Source organism: Gossypium hirsutum, chromosome D09 (genome assembly GCF_007990345.1).
Source record: "Gossypium hirsutum isolate 1008001.06 chromosome D09, Gossypium_hirsutum_v2.1, whole genome shotgun sequence".
Taxonomy (NCBI): domain Eukaryota; kingdom Viridiplantae; phylum Streptophyta; class Magnoliopsida; order Malvales; family Malvaceae; genus Gossypium; species Gossypium hirsutum.
Window position 1 is genome coordinate 34,730,947 of NC_053445.1, and position 15,893 is coordinate 34,746,839.

Below are 15,893 nucleotides of genomic sequence, written 5' to 3' on the forward strand. Positions count from 1 at the left end.
TTATTAACATATCCAATCATCCTTCTGCAGAACATAGTAATATGTGCTTCGGGGCTACTAGTCCCGTTGTACTTCTCGAACTCTAGTGTTTTGAACTTGTGAGGAAGTATCAAACTTGGAACCAAGCTCAATTCTCTAGCATCAATTTCGTGGTAGCTCTCAGTAACTTCTATTGCTTTAATTTTTTCTCCAGCCATTTATACCTTTCCTCGAGCTGCTTTGATAATTCATCATTTATTTTTTCCTTTCCAGCCATCTCATCAAAATCAGGAATAGCAGGATTAACAAAATTGGCACCGGGGTTAGAGTCTGATCCCATCTGAAAATTCATTTGCGTTGCAGCATCACCCAGAGGATTAATGGTAACAGAGGACCTTCGCGGGTACATCTCAACTTGTTGGGGTGTAAAGTCCGGAGGATAGACAAGTCCCTCATTGTCTCCTTCTTCAATATTGAGCAGAGAACCATTTCCTTTATCAGTTCCTTTATTGAACCACTGAGTTAACTGAGCCATCATACTCCCTTGAGACTCAATCATTTTGTCTATCATCTTTTACTGCTCATTCATTTGCTTTTGAAGCAGCTCCTGCATTTCCTTTTGGGTTTGTTCTAATCTTTCCATTCTTTGATCCATATCCTTGGTTTTTGATCGAGTACCATAGTGGTGCTTGGTAGGTTGGTTGGTTTCCAGATTAGCTGAGGAGTGATTTAGATTAATTAGAATCCCTTAATGTATTTAATAATGCATATGAAACAATGCAATGCATGAAATGAATGCAGAAAAGGCGTCAATTTGAATTCAATTCCATATAAGAAAACTTTACTAGAAATTAAATTCCTTTACATAAAATGAATTACAAGTACAACTTTGCCCTAGTACCCAGAACTCTAATCTGTCTAAGTAACAAAGCCAATTTTTGCCCCCGATCGGACTCTAATTCATATTTCACACTCAGCGTGTCAGCTTGTACTGCTAAAGTCTGTATATGGTGAGCTACTTCTCAAATCTGGACTACAGCTTTCTCGATAAGATGATCTCTGCTTCTAACTTGATTCTGAAAAAGGTGAAGCTGTTCGTTACTATGACTCTCGTTTGCTTTCAAGTACTTGATCTGGATCTCACAATTTTGCAGCTCTGTCTCTAACTCTTCAATTCTTTTCTCCATTTCTTCAATCTTGCTCAAGCTAGCTTTTAACTCTATCGTAGAATTTCGGCTTCGATACTGACGAAGAGATCTTTCCAATATAATCACCCTATCCTTTAACTCACACTTTTCCTTCTGACTTTCTGACAAACTCTTTTCCAATGCCTCATTTCGCCTTTGCATCTCTTGAAATCTCTGTTCCCACTTATCGGCCTTATCCTTTTCTTCTTGGATTTCTACTCGCCACTGTTCTGACGTCTTTCCCAGCCCAGCAATTCTCATTGACAAACGCATTTTTTTATAATCCATCTTCAGACTACCCAGCTCCTCCTCAGTCCTGTTTTTCTCTTTCTTTAACTTTTCATTTTCAAGCTTCTAAACATCTACATCCAATCTTAAGTTCATCTTTTCCACCTCCATTTGCTCTATCTTTTTTTTCCAACTCTGCATTTCTCCTTTCAAAATCTTGCTTTATAATCTCCAACTCAGAAGGAATGACTCGCAAATGCTCTTCTATTGACTGGCTTTCTTCTTGATTTAACTTAGGTGTATTATCATTAATCCTTCTAGCCCACCATTGATGATATTCAGGAGTTGTCATTAGACCCACAGCTAGCCTCTTCATTCGGCGAGTTTGTTTCCACGCACTAGCCATCTCTTGAATCTTCTTTCTATAACCATCATCCTTGTACGAAAATTCACAATCAGCTATCCCTTGGGTCGCAGGTATAAATTGCCTTGACCTATATTGCCTTAGTACCAATAATGGGGCGTATCCAGTAGCTCCCCAAACCCCTAGGAAAGGAACCCAATCAAAACTACCACACCTATACAGGATCTCATCTGGAAGTAACCAAGGAGCTCTCCACTCAATGTCCTCTTCTCGAAGATTTTGAAGAATTGCTATCCACTTCTCTTTCGAAATGTCGTCTCTCTTGGGCGTAGCGACTATTTCCTTTAGCGGCGAATAATTTTCAAAAAAACCCGATACGACACTTTATCCACCTTTCAAAAGTGACTATGAAACCACGCGAGTAGAAGCTGTGCACATCCAATAAATCTACCTTCACCTGTCCTCCAGCATGCACTCAATGACCTAAAAATTTCTGCCAAAATTGCTGGAATCGGTGTAACTTTCTTATCGAGCCGGTTGAATAAATCAGTGACTGTTTCATCCACATACCCCAAGGCTTTAGGGAAAACAACCAAGCCATATATACTTAAAGCAAAAACATCTAACCTTTTCCTGACATCTGGGTGTGTGAGGATTGCATTTTTCAAGCTTCTCCAAGGAACGCACTTACTGTCCCCCTTTTGCTTAATTCATGCGACAACCCACTGCTCACTCATTCCTGTTACACTCATCAACTTCTTGGAAAAGGTTGGCACATTTACCGCTCTCGAATAGACCCTGTCCCCTTGAAACTTTGAACAACGGAGTAAAGCCATATACTCCTCTATCGTAGGCACTAAATCGACCTTCCCGAACGTAAAACAGCTGTAAGCAAGATTCTAGAATTGGGCGAGGGCTTGAAACAAATGCTTGTCCACCTTCACATCAAGCAAATAAGGCAAATCCCCATAATTATCATAAAAAAGTTGTCTAACCTCATCACTCCACTGACCCCAGATTTCTTTCAATTCTTACAAATTGTTTTGAGTTGCACTGATATGCGTAAAGTCCCATAACTCCGATACATGCCCATCAGCCAAACTATCACCCTTTTCTTACTGCGTTGTCTCAGACCAAGTTCGAACAGCCGCATTGTCCTCCACTTTATCAAGAAACCCGCTTTCCATGATAAGCCTTCTATCTAGCAACTGAATTTGAATTGACGTCTTTTATGATAAAATGAAATGTCATGTCATGCAAATGAAACACCAAAAGTCAGTATAACATAGAAACACAAGATATAATCAAGAAATAATAAAGATCCCTAATTGGATATCTACTAGGGTTTAGTATAATTCTACCTAAGGTGGATTCCTAAGGTTCATTATATGAAGTTTGGCTTCTAGAGTAAAGGTACCCGAACCAGCAGATTCCTCAGTCCTCACCCATTATAGGCTCATATGGACCGAGTTCAATTCAGGGGAATACATTTCCCTATGGCTGCACGGAGATGAAAAATCTCACGAAGACATAGGTACGGATGTATCCCGAAAGCAATCCACTACCCTACACGGAGGTAAAAACCTTACGAAGGCATAGTTTCTCACTCCCACTTAAAAGGGTAACATTTTTCAACTCATGAAATGTATAATGCAAACAATGTTTAAACAAGAAGATAATGAATGAAAAAGGATGTCATGAGTTTTTTTTTAAATATTTTCTCGACCGTAAGACAAAAATTAATCAACTTTGTGGCTCGACTCTCTTATTTAAAAAAAAGTCCCCAGCGGAGTCGCCAAGCTGTCGAAACTATCTTTTTGAAAAACAAAAAATTTAGGTTGTCGACTCTAAAAAAATAAAAATTTGGGAGTCACCACCAATCTTTTATTGAGGTGTGATTGGATCACCTAAAAAAACGACTTTGGTCTTCGAATTTTAGAAAAACGGGTCCGGTAGTCGGTTACGTATGAGGAAGGATTAGCACCCTCATTACGCCCAAAATTGGTACCTAGTTAATTAATTAATGTCTTAAGGTCGAAAATTTTAAAAATATAATCTTTAAAAACTTAAAACGTTACATATTAAGACCCTTTTCAATTCAGAGAAGCAAAAATGCCACACCCAATACGTTAGGGCACAACATTCTAATTTCCTCCAAAATGAATTAGGTCAGAATACTTATACAATAAAACTTTAAAAGAACATCCACTCATCCAAGATTTAAGAAATCACACCCAATACATTAGGGCACAATCCCTTTAGAATCCCAAACTCGGAATATTTCCTTTACTTTAAAAGAACATCCACTTATCCAAGATTTAAGAAATCACACCCAATACGTTAGGGCACAATTCCTTTAGAATCTCAAACTCGGAATATTTCCTTCATGATTTTTTTAAAAAAATCTTCATTTCGAGAAATCAATGCGTCACATCCAATACGTTAGGACACAACATGTTGAATTCCCAATAATGAGTTATTTTGATTTAAAGAATATCCATTTTGAAAGAGTTTGATTTTTTTAAAAAAAAATGAGTAAAAAAATGTAATGTTATGCTACATTAAATATATAATGCAATAATAAATACTACGATAGCATAGAAATGATGCAAATATATGAACAAATGAATAACGAATGACATATAATATATCAAATAAATGTGCAATATAAATATATAATAAATGAAATTACGAAGAATTAGAAGCATACATATGAATTTTCATGTAAAACTTTGATTTATAAAATTTATAATGTACTTATAAGAACATAAAAAAATTTATTAAATGATGTCAACATTATTAAAATAAAAAAATATGTATACATATAAATGTAAATAACACTTTAGTTTTAAAAAAATATAAATGCGCATAAAGCATATACATATGTTTTTTATTTTAATTAAAAAAATTTACGTTATTAAAATTAATTAAGAAAATAATAAAAAAATCAAATTGAACAGCAATTGAAAAATTTCGGGGCAAATCCGTGAATAAATGAAACCCCAGGGACTAATTTGAACACACGAATTACATAGAGGGGCTGGAAGGGAAATTTTCCCTTCTCCTCTAAAACGGCACCGTTCCAGTAGGATTTAATTGAAATGGAAAATAAATTTGAAAACAAATTAAAAAAACACAAAAAAACCTAATTGAAAACTCATTAAAAGGCGGAGGGGTAAAAATGCAATTTGCCCCTCCGCATAAAAACACGCGGACCTCAAAGTGGATCGGGTCGGACTCGGGTCGGGTATTCAAAACGACGACATTTTTGTACGTCCGGAGGCTTTCTGAAACGGCATTGTTTTGGTGTCGTATAAAAGTCTCTTTACCTCCAAAAAAAATTCATTTTTAAACATTTCCGAAAAAAAAACAAAAAAAACTTTAAAAACTCTCTCTCAATCCTTCTGTCCTCCGGCCATTGGCCGGTCATCGGACGGTCACCGACCACCGCGCCGGCCGCCGTTCTCCGACGCCGGCACCACCGTCTACGGTGGCCGGAAAAGAGAAAAAACCCTTGTTTTAGCCTACTCACCCCTTTTTGCCCAAATCTGGGCTTAAAACTTTCAAAAAATAAAGGAAAAACCTCCAAAATCCCAGGAAACTCTTTGGTTCCCGATCGTCTTTCCTCGGAGACGATTCCCTCGGCCTTTCACGGCGATTTGGGGCTCCAAACACAGGTGGTTGTTTCTTCTGCTTGTATTCACGGCGAATGAATAAAATAAAAAAACAACGATGAAAAATGTAAATAACAACCTTTAATGCGTTTGTTTCTTCTGCTTGTATTGTGAAAATAGGGCCTTTTTATTGATTTCTAAAATCCGATCCTGTTACAATGTTCTAATGGCCTTTTTATAGCCATAATAATAAAAGAAATAAAGGAATAAATCTCCTTCCGATTTGATTTGCCAATCTTTGATTCCCTTTCCATTTTTGTGTTTGCAGGTGAAGATCGGGCAGAGATTTGGAGCTTGCGGCGCTTGAGGATTTCCCTAGAATCCCTAGGGTTTCTGACTAACGTTTTGGGCACTTTGGGCCACACATAATTGGGCCACCGTGCCTTGGGCCCCTGCTATATTTTGGATTTGGGCCATATAGGCCAATGTAATTTGAGCCCTTTTAGGCCCGGGCAAAATCTGTTATTACACATCATATGAACAATATTAAATGCATTACAATTATTTATCATGTTGTTGTCATCAATTGTGAATTAGTATTGAGTTGACTTGTGATACCAACTCAACCGATGACATTACCTAGAAGAAATCCTATCACATGTGTATGCGTGTGAAAATTAATGATTTAGAATACAGATGTGCATTTAAAAATAGCATATAATAAATAATGGAACATGTGGTTTGAAACTAACGAATCACAATAATACATGAAATATGTATGAAATCATTAAAAAAAACATCAAAATAAAGCTTTAGTAGAGAGGTAAATTTAAGGTATGCGGGTTTAAATCTCATTGTATGCATATTTTTACTATGAAAGGACATTTTCATAAGTTCCTAACCATCTTGGTACCTAGTTAACCCGTGACACCAACTCAGTTTGGGTTTTTATTAATAGTAGATAATGAATTTTTGGTAATTTTATACCTGAGTTGGCATCTAGTTTATAGGTGATACTAGCTCAATCAAAATCTTTCTATTATTTAAGAGCCATTTTAACAAAAGCCAATAGAAATTTGTATATAATGGAATCTAATCACACATCAATTGAATTAATAAACCCTTAAATTTACCAATCAACTAAAATTTCATTTTAATATATTTTATACATTTTTATTTTAATATGCGCAATTTATTATCCATCATTTACATATATTAACAATGATATTAATTAAGTTGGTGTTACAACTTATCTTGACACTAATTCACAATTGATGACAATGCCATGATAAGTAATTATAGTGCATTTAGTGTTTGTTAATCTGATGTATTTATGCTGTTAATTTCATGTGTTATTATGGTTAATTAGTTTCAAATAATACATTTAATTTTTTATTGTATGTTATTTTTAAAAATATACTTGTGTGTTAAGTCAGTAGTTTCCACATGCATATGCGTTTAATAGGATTTCTAGTATTATTTATCTATTTTATGAATAACTAAATTATGGTAGAGCCAAGAAATTTATGTAAAAATATATTTATAAACTGTCTTTATAAATAACAAATTTATAAAAAAAATTTATGTAAACCTAACATTACTTTGATTGAAATGTTATGATTAAAATAAAGAAGATTTTGATGTCTTGAGTACAAATCTCATCATTTATTTGTTTTTCTAGATTTTATATAAAAATACAATAAATACTTTCAAAATGGTATTTGTTGCTTTATAAAAATAATGAGTTTTAAAAAAATTATCACTTAATATTTGTGAATTATAACAACTCAGTCAAACTCTTAAATAATAAATATTACTTTTCTATTTTATGAATAAACAAATTATGACACACTATGAGAGAAAAAATTATGTAAAAATATATTTATAAAAATTTCATATAAAAAACAATAAAGTTTTTTTTTGTGAATTATAATAACAGGATAAAACCCGAACAACAAACGCAATTAACACGATTTGAACCCAAGCGCCCTTACTCATCAAACCATCACATGAGGTTCAAATAAAGCTTTATTTTAATTATAAAGTAGAGGTTTAAGATTTTGATGTCCTAAGATTCAATTATTTTTTTATAGTAAAATACTCTCACAATAATAATCATTACTTTTTAAATAAAATGATATTCTTAATCAAGTTCTAGTTGAATTAGTTTTCGGTTGATTTATTATACTAACTTAGAAACTTGAATATAAAATAATATCGGTTAAAAACAAATTTTATATAGAAAATTTATATAAAATAACAACAACAATGTTCTAATTGAAATGCTAAAATTGAAAATTTAGAAAGTTGGATGTTTTATGTTCAAGTTCCACAATATAGATTCTTTTAAGATCTATTCATGTATAAAAAGTCAAAAATATCTTATAACTTGTTTTAAATTTTAATTTTTTAATACTTAATATTGAATTAATTAGTTACATCAATTTAATCAATCAAATAATTTTTTTAATATAATGCTTACTTTTGTTTATAACTTTCCGAATTCCTAAATCAAATGAAAAAATCTTCACCCATGTCCTCAAAGTTGTTGTAATAGCAACAGTACCAATTGAATTAAGTGGTAAATCCAAGGGGTTGGCAGAAATTCCGATCCCCATAAAATGAAAAATTTTCTATTTAGACCCCTTTATAGTTTATAAAATTTCAAATTATTAATAGTCAAATTACACTTTGGCCCCCTCAAAATTATAAAAAATTTAATTCTAACCTTCAAATAAATTCTAGCTTTGCCCCTGATTTGAATTAAAGCTCAAACAACAATTCAATCGAATACTTAAATAATACGTATATATTAATAAATAATTCTCTTGAAACAAGAAAGTTTAATATTTTTGCATATAGCTCAACTGGATTCATGAGGATCTTAATAAAAAAAGATAGGGTTACTATCACAGAAATAATTGTCAACATTAATTTTAAGATTCATTATATGTCGCTATTGCCAGATAAAGGATTTCTAAAGCCAAAATTACAAGCAACATTTAAGCACGCTGAGCCAGAATAAAATAAAATAAAATAAAATTACAAGCTAATGTAATAATAAAATGGTTAAAACATGTTACAGATCCCTATACTTATCATATATTTAAATCTTAGTACTTCTATATTTTTAAATAAAAAAATTCAACCAAAATACGACACAAAAGATGTGTATAATTTGAAAACGATTGAATTGATTTTCAATTTTTTGGAATAAATCCAAGAATTAGTTCTTTTAAATATTTTTATTTAAGACATTAAAATATTAGAACATTATATGTATACTTTGCATATTTAATAAATTGAAGATCAAACACAGCACTTCCGTCACAAGTTCTTACATTGTCCAGGAAAACATTTAAAAAAGAAAGTTTTAATCCAAATCATACAAATTCTAGCTGAGGCTCCAAATGTCACCTGTAAAAAGTACCACAAATGTATCTTGCCATGTTTATAAACATGCCTGAAATAGATACCGAAAACCATACCCTCACCCCTTTTGGTCAAGAATGGTGTCAACCCTAGACCTCCTAAGATTCTCACTTTAAACATGAGTCAATTATACACGAAAAAGTGGTCCATATCACTCAAGGGGTAGAGGAAAATGTTGCAAACAAGAGGTTTTAACTTCAGACACCGTCGAATACAACCGCTTTTAAGGGTAGCTGCATGAATCAACTGAACTAAATTCTGGGTTTATAATGAATATGTTCTCGCTAAAACGAATGATCAACCCAAAGAAAGTCACACCAAAACAGTACTCGGTTATATTTTATTTTCATTCTAAATATAAGATAGCTAAAGAAGAATAAGTGATTATTCCTACACAAAAGCTGCTATAGGAGACTATTTTACTTGGACTGGGGTGTGAATAGGTCACAAGTATGTATCTTACGCGAGTATGGTCAAAATTTTCTAAGCTTTTACACGTACTTGGGAGAATCCTAATAGGTCATATCCCCATACCCAAATGTCAAATATAGGTACTTAAAGAAAAAGAGTCGGAGCAACATAGGTAGGAGATCATATAGAAGAAAAGAACCAAGTTCCAGAATATAGCAGACAATTATGCAGCAAAAGATACAATAGCATACTAACATCATAGAATCATTTGAGATATGGTACTAACAGCTAAGAGTTTCAACATGACAAACTGGTTGGCAGCCACTAGAAGCCCCCAAAGGTTTCATTCTGCTGCTGGATGAGACTCAAGAAATGGGACTACGTTGCCGGTGTAAAGCAATGGAATGCTAAAGCTACAGAAATAAGAACAGCAATGCACCTCATAGTTTCATTGTCTAAGAATGAAAAGCTAGGTTACTCAAGACTTTGGTGTAAATGTCAGAAACAGGTGTGATTACTTTCTTCTATGTTTTTCCATGTCTTTGGAGGGTTATATCCTTGTACCCTTATCTTGAATAAGTGTTGGATATGAGTGATGGAGACGGATACTTCAAGAAAAATGAAGATTGGGAGCAACCTATACAATATCAATGGCAGGGAAGGGGTGCAGGAGGGCACTGATCAGATGTAAACGATATCAAAAGGAAGATCGAAAGCCACTGCAAAGGAAAATGCCATGGAAAGAACGGAAATGTGATGTCTTGAGAAAAAATTCAACAATTAAAAAACATTCATATCAAAAGCCAGAACAGTAAATATGGTGGAGATGATGTATGCATGCCATTCTAGGAAACGATGCCATTGCGAAGGATGCAAGCATCGTTAATGATGTTCATGAGCTATGCAACCATTAATATAGGCATCTGACAACATGAAATATGGAATTCGCCAGCAAGCTCAACTGATTTTCGATTTCTAGAGGAAGGTGCCTTTAAGAAACATGCATTTCCTGTTTGCAAGGAAAAGTTACCCAACTGGGGATCATTCAAGATCAGAAAATCGTAAGCCAATAGTAAGATAATGATATTATTTCAGTTCACTTGGCAAATCAAGATCCAGGGAAGCAAAAGAGTAGAGTGAATGAGTTACATACAATCATTATCAAGCAGAAAACAGTCCAAGATGAAGAAGTTATGCAGAATTCCATCAGACATGATGCAAAATTTGCAGCAATGAATGATAATCGAGGTATCAAGAGAAGCTCCGAAAATTTTAGTATGAGATAGAACACAGTATTCAGTTTTTGCATTGACTGATTCACGAAGCAGGAACATGGCACAATATTATGAATAGAAAGAAAGAAACCGAGAACATTCTTCACAGAAGAGTCAATATGCTATTTATTTACGGTAGATCATTTCCCTTTTTCTTTTGATATAGCACTAGAAACAGACCACGGAAAAAGATGATGGGGGAATATTCATCGAAGTATCACATTGTACCATCACTAGGACGATATGAGCAGCAGAGAGCAAGAGAGGGATAGGTAGACATATAATAAACAAACATACTATGAATTTGTTATTTCTAGGAGTAAACATTAAACGCAGAGTATAAAAGCAATGGAAATAAGGACGCCATACTAAGAAAAGATCCGATGTAACAGTTCCCAAGGAATGAAAGATCCTAAGAAGTTGCTAAGATATCACAGATGGAGAATAATAGTTTAAGCAACGAGGAGGGAGCCTAACTCCCATGAATGCTAAACCAGCAGCAAGTCTTCCGGAAAGATCTTGAAAGGCATTCTTATGGACGAAATACAGGGAGTTTGGTTGAAGAAAACTAGAATAGGAAGTCATCTCCAAAAAGCAAAACTAAGGGAATGACTGAGGAAACATCTGAGGAAGAAAATTCCAAGATTCTAAACCATTCACCTTCGACTACCAAGATCTTTAAGATTCAAGTAGCCATTATAAATGCTTGGATCAAGTTTTCAGCTTCACGCTTCTGCTGTGGAGTGCCAGTTATAAGAGCCACACGTTCCCCTCGAGAGGATTTGGATTCAGAAATTTCAATCATTGCCCCGGATAACTGAAAGACAGTAAGACAGTGTGAGAATGTCATTCAATCACCTTTCGCACTAATAAAAATAATTCAGTAAACGATACAAAATATTATCCCAACTTACTAAGGCATCATAGTTAAAACAATAGCTATAAAAAAGGGGGGGGGGCAAAAACCATGTCGTCAATATTCAATTTTTTATCTTCATTCATCTCAATTTTAGGCTTATTCTACAGCTAAATCATCAATAAACTAATAACCAACCTTTCTTATGTTGGCTAAATTGAGCCCTCCTTTGCCCATCACTTTACCAACTGCATTTGCAGGGATCAATATTTCAAGAGTTGAAGATGCAGGCAAGCTGTATGAAATCCATAAATGGAAGAAACAGATTCAAATTGAAGGTATTAATGTCGGAAGAAAGACTTAAAGCATGATATCATACAAGCATGATATACCTACCCTCCATAGAGCTTTGATGAATATGAGGACATGGACCCATAGCCGTTTTCCCCCATCTATTAGAGAAGAAAACAGAAATGTCAAGGAAAGAAACTAAAATCAAGACAAGCACAAACAAATTCTAAATCGCATAAAAAATAAAAAGGGAACATGAAATCAAAGAAAACAGGAAGTAATGTATCATAAACAGATAGGCAATAACTGAAAACGACAAATAACCATTAAAAACTGCCCTGGAATTGCATCCCAGCACAAAGCTACCACATATTCAATAAATGGAAGAGAAGCTGAGAGCAAGCATGCAAATGAGACGGAGAAACAAATTTTCGTTGGTAAAAAGAAAATTGTAATTTATCCCTAACTATTAAATAAAACTCAACACCCCACTCACCACCCTGACCCAATAAAAGAAGTCTTAATAACATAGCTCAAATGCTTAGATTGAGTGGTAAATCAATCAACAATTATTTAAAAACTTCAGCAGATCAAATTCAATGACCATATTTTAAACTAGTAAAGTTATTTTACGGGGAAAATTAATGGTTTGATAAAACAAAATTTTATAGCAGCTTACTGCAGGAATGAATCACATTTATAAGTATGATGCATAAAGATGACACCAACATTGACCAGGGCATGAAAAATAAGGATCAAAAACCATAGTTATGATGGTAGCAGTAACAACATCTCCGTAATTACGTACTGGCAGGGTTCCATATCCATAGAGGCTGCTTGAAGAAAGAACACCAAGGTCACTTCCACTTTCGGCCCTTTGATCAAAAGCCAAAGTAGCAACTGGAGGAACAGAAGACAAGAGAGATGATACTGAAAGACTTGCACCACCCGAGTAGAGAGCATCAGCACCTACAGAAGGGTTATGACCACCGTCTTTTTCTTTCAAAACATCATCTCGGAGCCTTAGAACAATCTGTATAAGTGCATCTCTAACACTACTAACTTCTCCAGCAACCTAAAGACACAGAGTTAGCATAGGAAAATGTTCCAATAGAAAGAAAACAAAAACATCATGTGTCTTCAGAGAGAAAGGAAGAGAACAAACCTCAACAAGCTCATCATTGGCATCAGCACACTTCGGCTTATCCTTTTTTGATATACGTACATCAGCTTTAGTTCTCTTCCGAATTTCATTTATAATAGAACCACCTTTTCCAATAATACAACCAATAACTTTAGATGGAACGAGGAGCCTCATAATTACAGTTTCGTAATCTTCATCATTAATCTTCCCTTGCAGCAATAGAACAGCTTCAACAGCCATGGATTTTAAATCATCAGGTGACTGTCAAGTCAAGCCACATTAAACACATGAGAAAACCAAGTATATCTACCTAGTTGATGAATTGCAGATAAAATTATGCAGGAATCCAGACCAGAGAAATTGAATCAAGGGCATACCTCTGTAGCTATTACAGTTATAATACAGTCATCGCGATCAGCCTTTGTATCATCAACGTCGATACGAGCACCACTTGCCTGCCTTATACTTTTGATAGTACTCCCTGCCCTTCCAATGACACGCCCAATCTTGTCAAATGGGCATAGTACTCTGACTATCAATTCTTCAGATCGGGAGGCACCAGAAAACCCCGAAACAAGGGGAAGAGCAGATGAGTACACGGGCCAGGTACTCCCTGTATCACCATATCCTTGAAGATCTGACACATGTGCAGCACCCAATATAGGTGGAACTGATCTAGAAGGAAGAATAGGATCTGGATTCGGATATAAGCCACCTGGTGGATAAATAGGAACATCTGATGGGATAATGATACTTTGAGCTGAAGGAGCTTCTGCCACTGTTGTCTCAAGAGGGATTTCTTCCCTGGGACTGAACTTGTACATGATTGCAGAAACAGCAAAAAGTGCTTTCTTAACAGCCTCCGGTTCACCAATTATCTGATCACAGGATAGAGAAAATACTGAAAACTGATCCATGTAGCAAAGAAGATGAATAAAAACAAAATGACATCAAACCACCATGAAGAGAATATACTATAAGAACATGAAGGCAATGCTTTTACAATCTCAATCATAGCATTGACTCACAACACTTTGTGGTAGACTCAATTCCTTGTAATAAGTGAAGCTTATCTATGGCATTATCTATATTTCATTTTTAAAGTATAGGGATTAGGGAATACATTGGTGATATTAAATTTGACTAACACAACAATAAAAATTCTCACAATCAATGGTTGCTGAATATACAATAATCCATTATTTGCACAAGGAGGGATAAGGCATTCAAAAACATCATCAAGCTTGAAAAACAAGAAAATAACCATTTGCAAACACCACAAACCTGAACGAAGTTGTCAAAATCCATGGCACAAGAATGACTTGGATCACCAGCATCCTTAGCAGTAACTTTAATGCTGGCCTGAGTCTTGCCCCTCAGTTTCTTAATAGTTGAACCCGCCTTCCCAATGATGTTAGAAGATTGGCTAGATGGGACAAGAATTTGGCATTCCTCCCTGTATTTATCTGTCCGTTTCTTTTCAGAATCCCCCATGGCAGCAATGGCATTTGCAATCACAGTGTGAACTCGAAGCAGAGCATCTTGAGAAGCACATAACGGCCCTTTGTTATAGAATTCATCCTCTACCTCAATTTCTTCCTTCTCCTTAACAAAACAATATATCGTAATAACCCTATACTTAGAACCAGGGTATGGATCAACCACCTTAACCTTTGCCCTCGTCTCTTGCCTAATCAAATTTATGACTTTACCACCTTTACCAATCACACTCCCAATCACCTCATCAGGGCAAAGTATTCTATAAACAACAAGTTCATTATTGCTTTTATCATCTCTATCATTCAATCTTCTCTTCTGATTCCTACTATCCCCATCATTATCTCTTTGACCTCGATAACGCTTACCACTCTCACCCATTGTATTTTGGTATTAAATTCAACAAGTCCTGAAACCATAAACTAAAAGTTTTAAGTCCAAAGGAAATCAAGTTGAGTCTAAACACAATGCAAGCACATATATACTTATAGTTAATACATTTTCAAGCCTTCTTTTCATATCAAAAACTATTTGCTTGGCTTCTCCCATTGCTTATCGAATTCAAAGCTACTTAAGAAATTAAAAACAAAATTGCAGAACTCAAAGAATCATAATTTTAATCAAATATAAAGACACCCAAACCAAAAAAGCACCACTCAACCAACCGGTAAGACAACTACGATATATTCAAGATAGATTAAAACCCTATTTTTTTCATATGAAAATTTCCAATGAAAATTTTAAAAGGGAAAAACCCTATCACCAAAAAAAAGGGAAAATCAAAGGAAAGAATTGGAAAACAGAGATATGAAGGAAAACCCAGTTTGAGGAAGGAAATACAGAATGCTTACCGGACAGATTTTTCAAATTATGAGACAATAGAAAGGAAACCCTTAAACGAAGAAAAAAAGAGGAGGGTTTAGATAGAAAGAGGAAGGGTCCTTAGATGGAGTTTCCTTAGATTCGCAGTTAACAACAATAATTTACTAGCGACTTTTGTTTTTTTGGATAAACTACACTTTTAGTCATTAAACTATGGGTAATGTTTTTTCTCACTTAGCTAAAAAAGTTACAATTTGGTCACTGAACTATTCAAAAGTTTTTATTTAAGTCACTGAACTGTTAAGTTTTTCTTTTTAAAAAGTTTCGCCAACAAGCTTTAAGCAACGAATACAAGAATATACCTTAGATACAAGTTGATCTTACAGTCAATGTCGAAGATCGAAGAAAAAATCGTTTGAATTTTGGTTCGCAAATTTGTGACGTCTAAAGTTGTTTCATAAAAGAGAAAAACTAAACTATAGAAGAGAAGGGGAAATAGAGCTTTCAATTGGTGCAAAGTCCTAACAAAGAATGCCATATAGCATTGTTTTAAACTGTCCAATGACTTAAATGAAAACTTTTAAATAGTTTACTAACCAAATTATAATTTTTTTTAGTTAAGTGACTAAAACGAAAACTTACCCATAGTTTAGTGACTAATAGTGTAGTTTACCATTTTTTAACTATAAATAAAAAAAAGGTAAACTTCTAAAATAGTCACTTTTATTTCTCTCAGGTTACATTTTAGTCACTTATATTTAAAATGTTATGTTTTAGTCACTTACGTTATCGTA

At 34.4% G+C, this 15,893-nt stretch overlaps 1 protein-coding gene across 2 annotated transcripts; it reads right to left on the bottom strand.

The window, feature by feature from the left end:
• Positions 1-10,773: 10,773 nt before the first annotated feature.
• Positions 10,774-15,265, bottom strand: LOC107891745 (KH domain-containing protein At4g18375). Of its 2 annotated transcripts, none has more exons than XM_016816629.2 (8): positions 15,129-15,265; positions 14,065-14,686; positions 13,158-13,658; positions 12,802-13,041; positions 12,445-12,711; positions 11,742-11,797; positions 11,544-11,640; positions 10,774-11,306 (listed from the first exon to the last, which is right to left on the bottom strand). In XM_016816629.2, the coding sequence occupies exons 2-8, from the start codon at positions 14,656-14,658 to the stop codon at positions 11,175-11,177; spliced, it is 1,887 nt and encodes a 628-aa protein (XP_016672118.2). In that variant the 5' UTR covers positions 14,659-14,686; positions 15,129-15,265; the 3' UTR covers positions 10,774-11,174. The 2 variants fall into 2 exon arrangements, with proteins under 2 accessions (XP_016672118.2, XP_016672117.2); XM_016816628.2 differs by having other exon boundaries at positions 12,427-12,711.
• Positions 15,266-15,893: the final 628 nt, after the last annotated feature.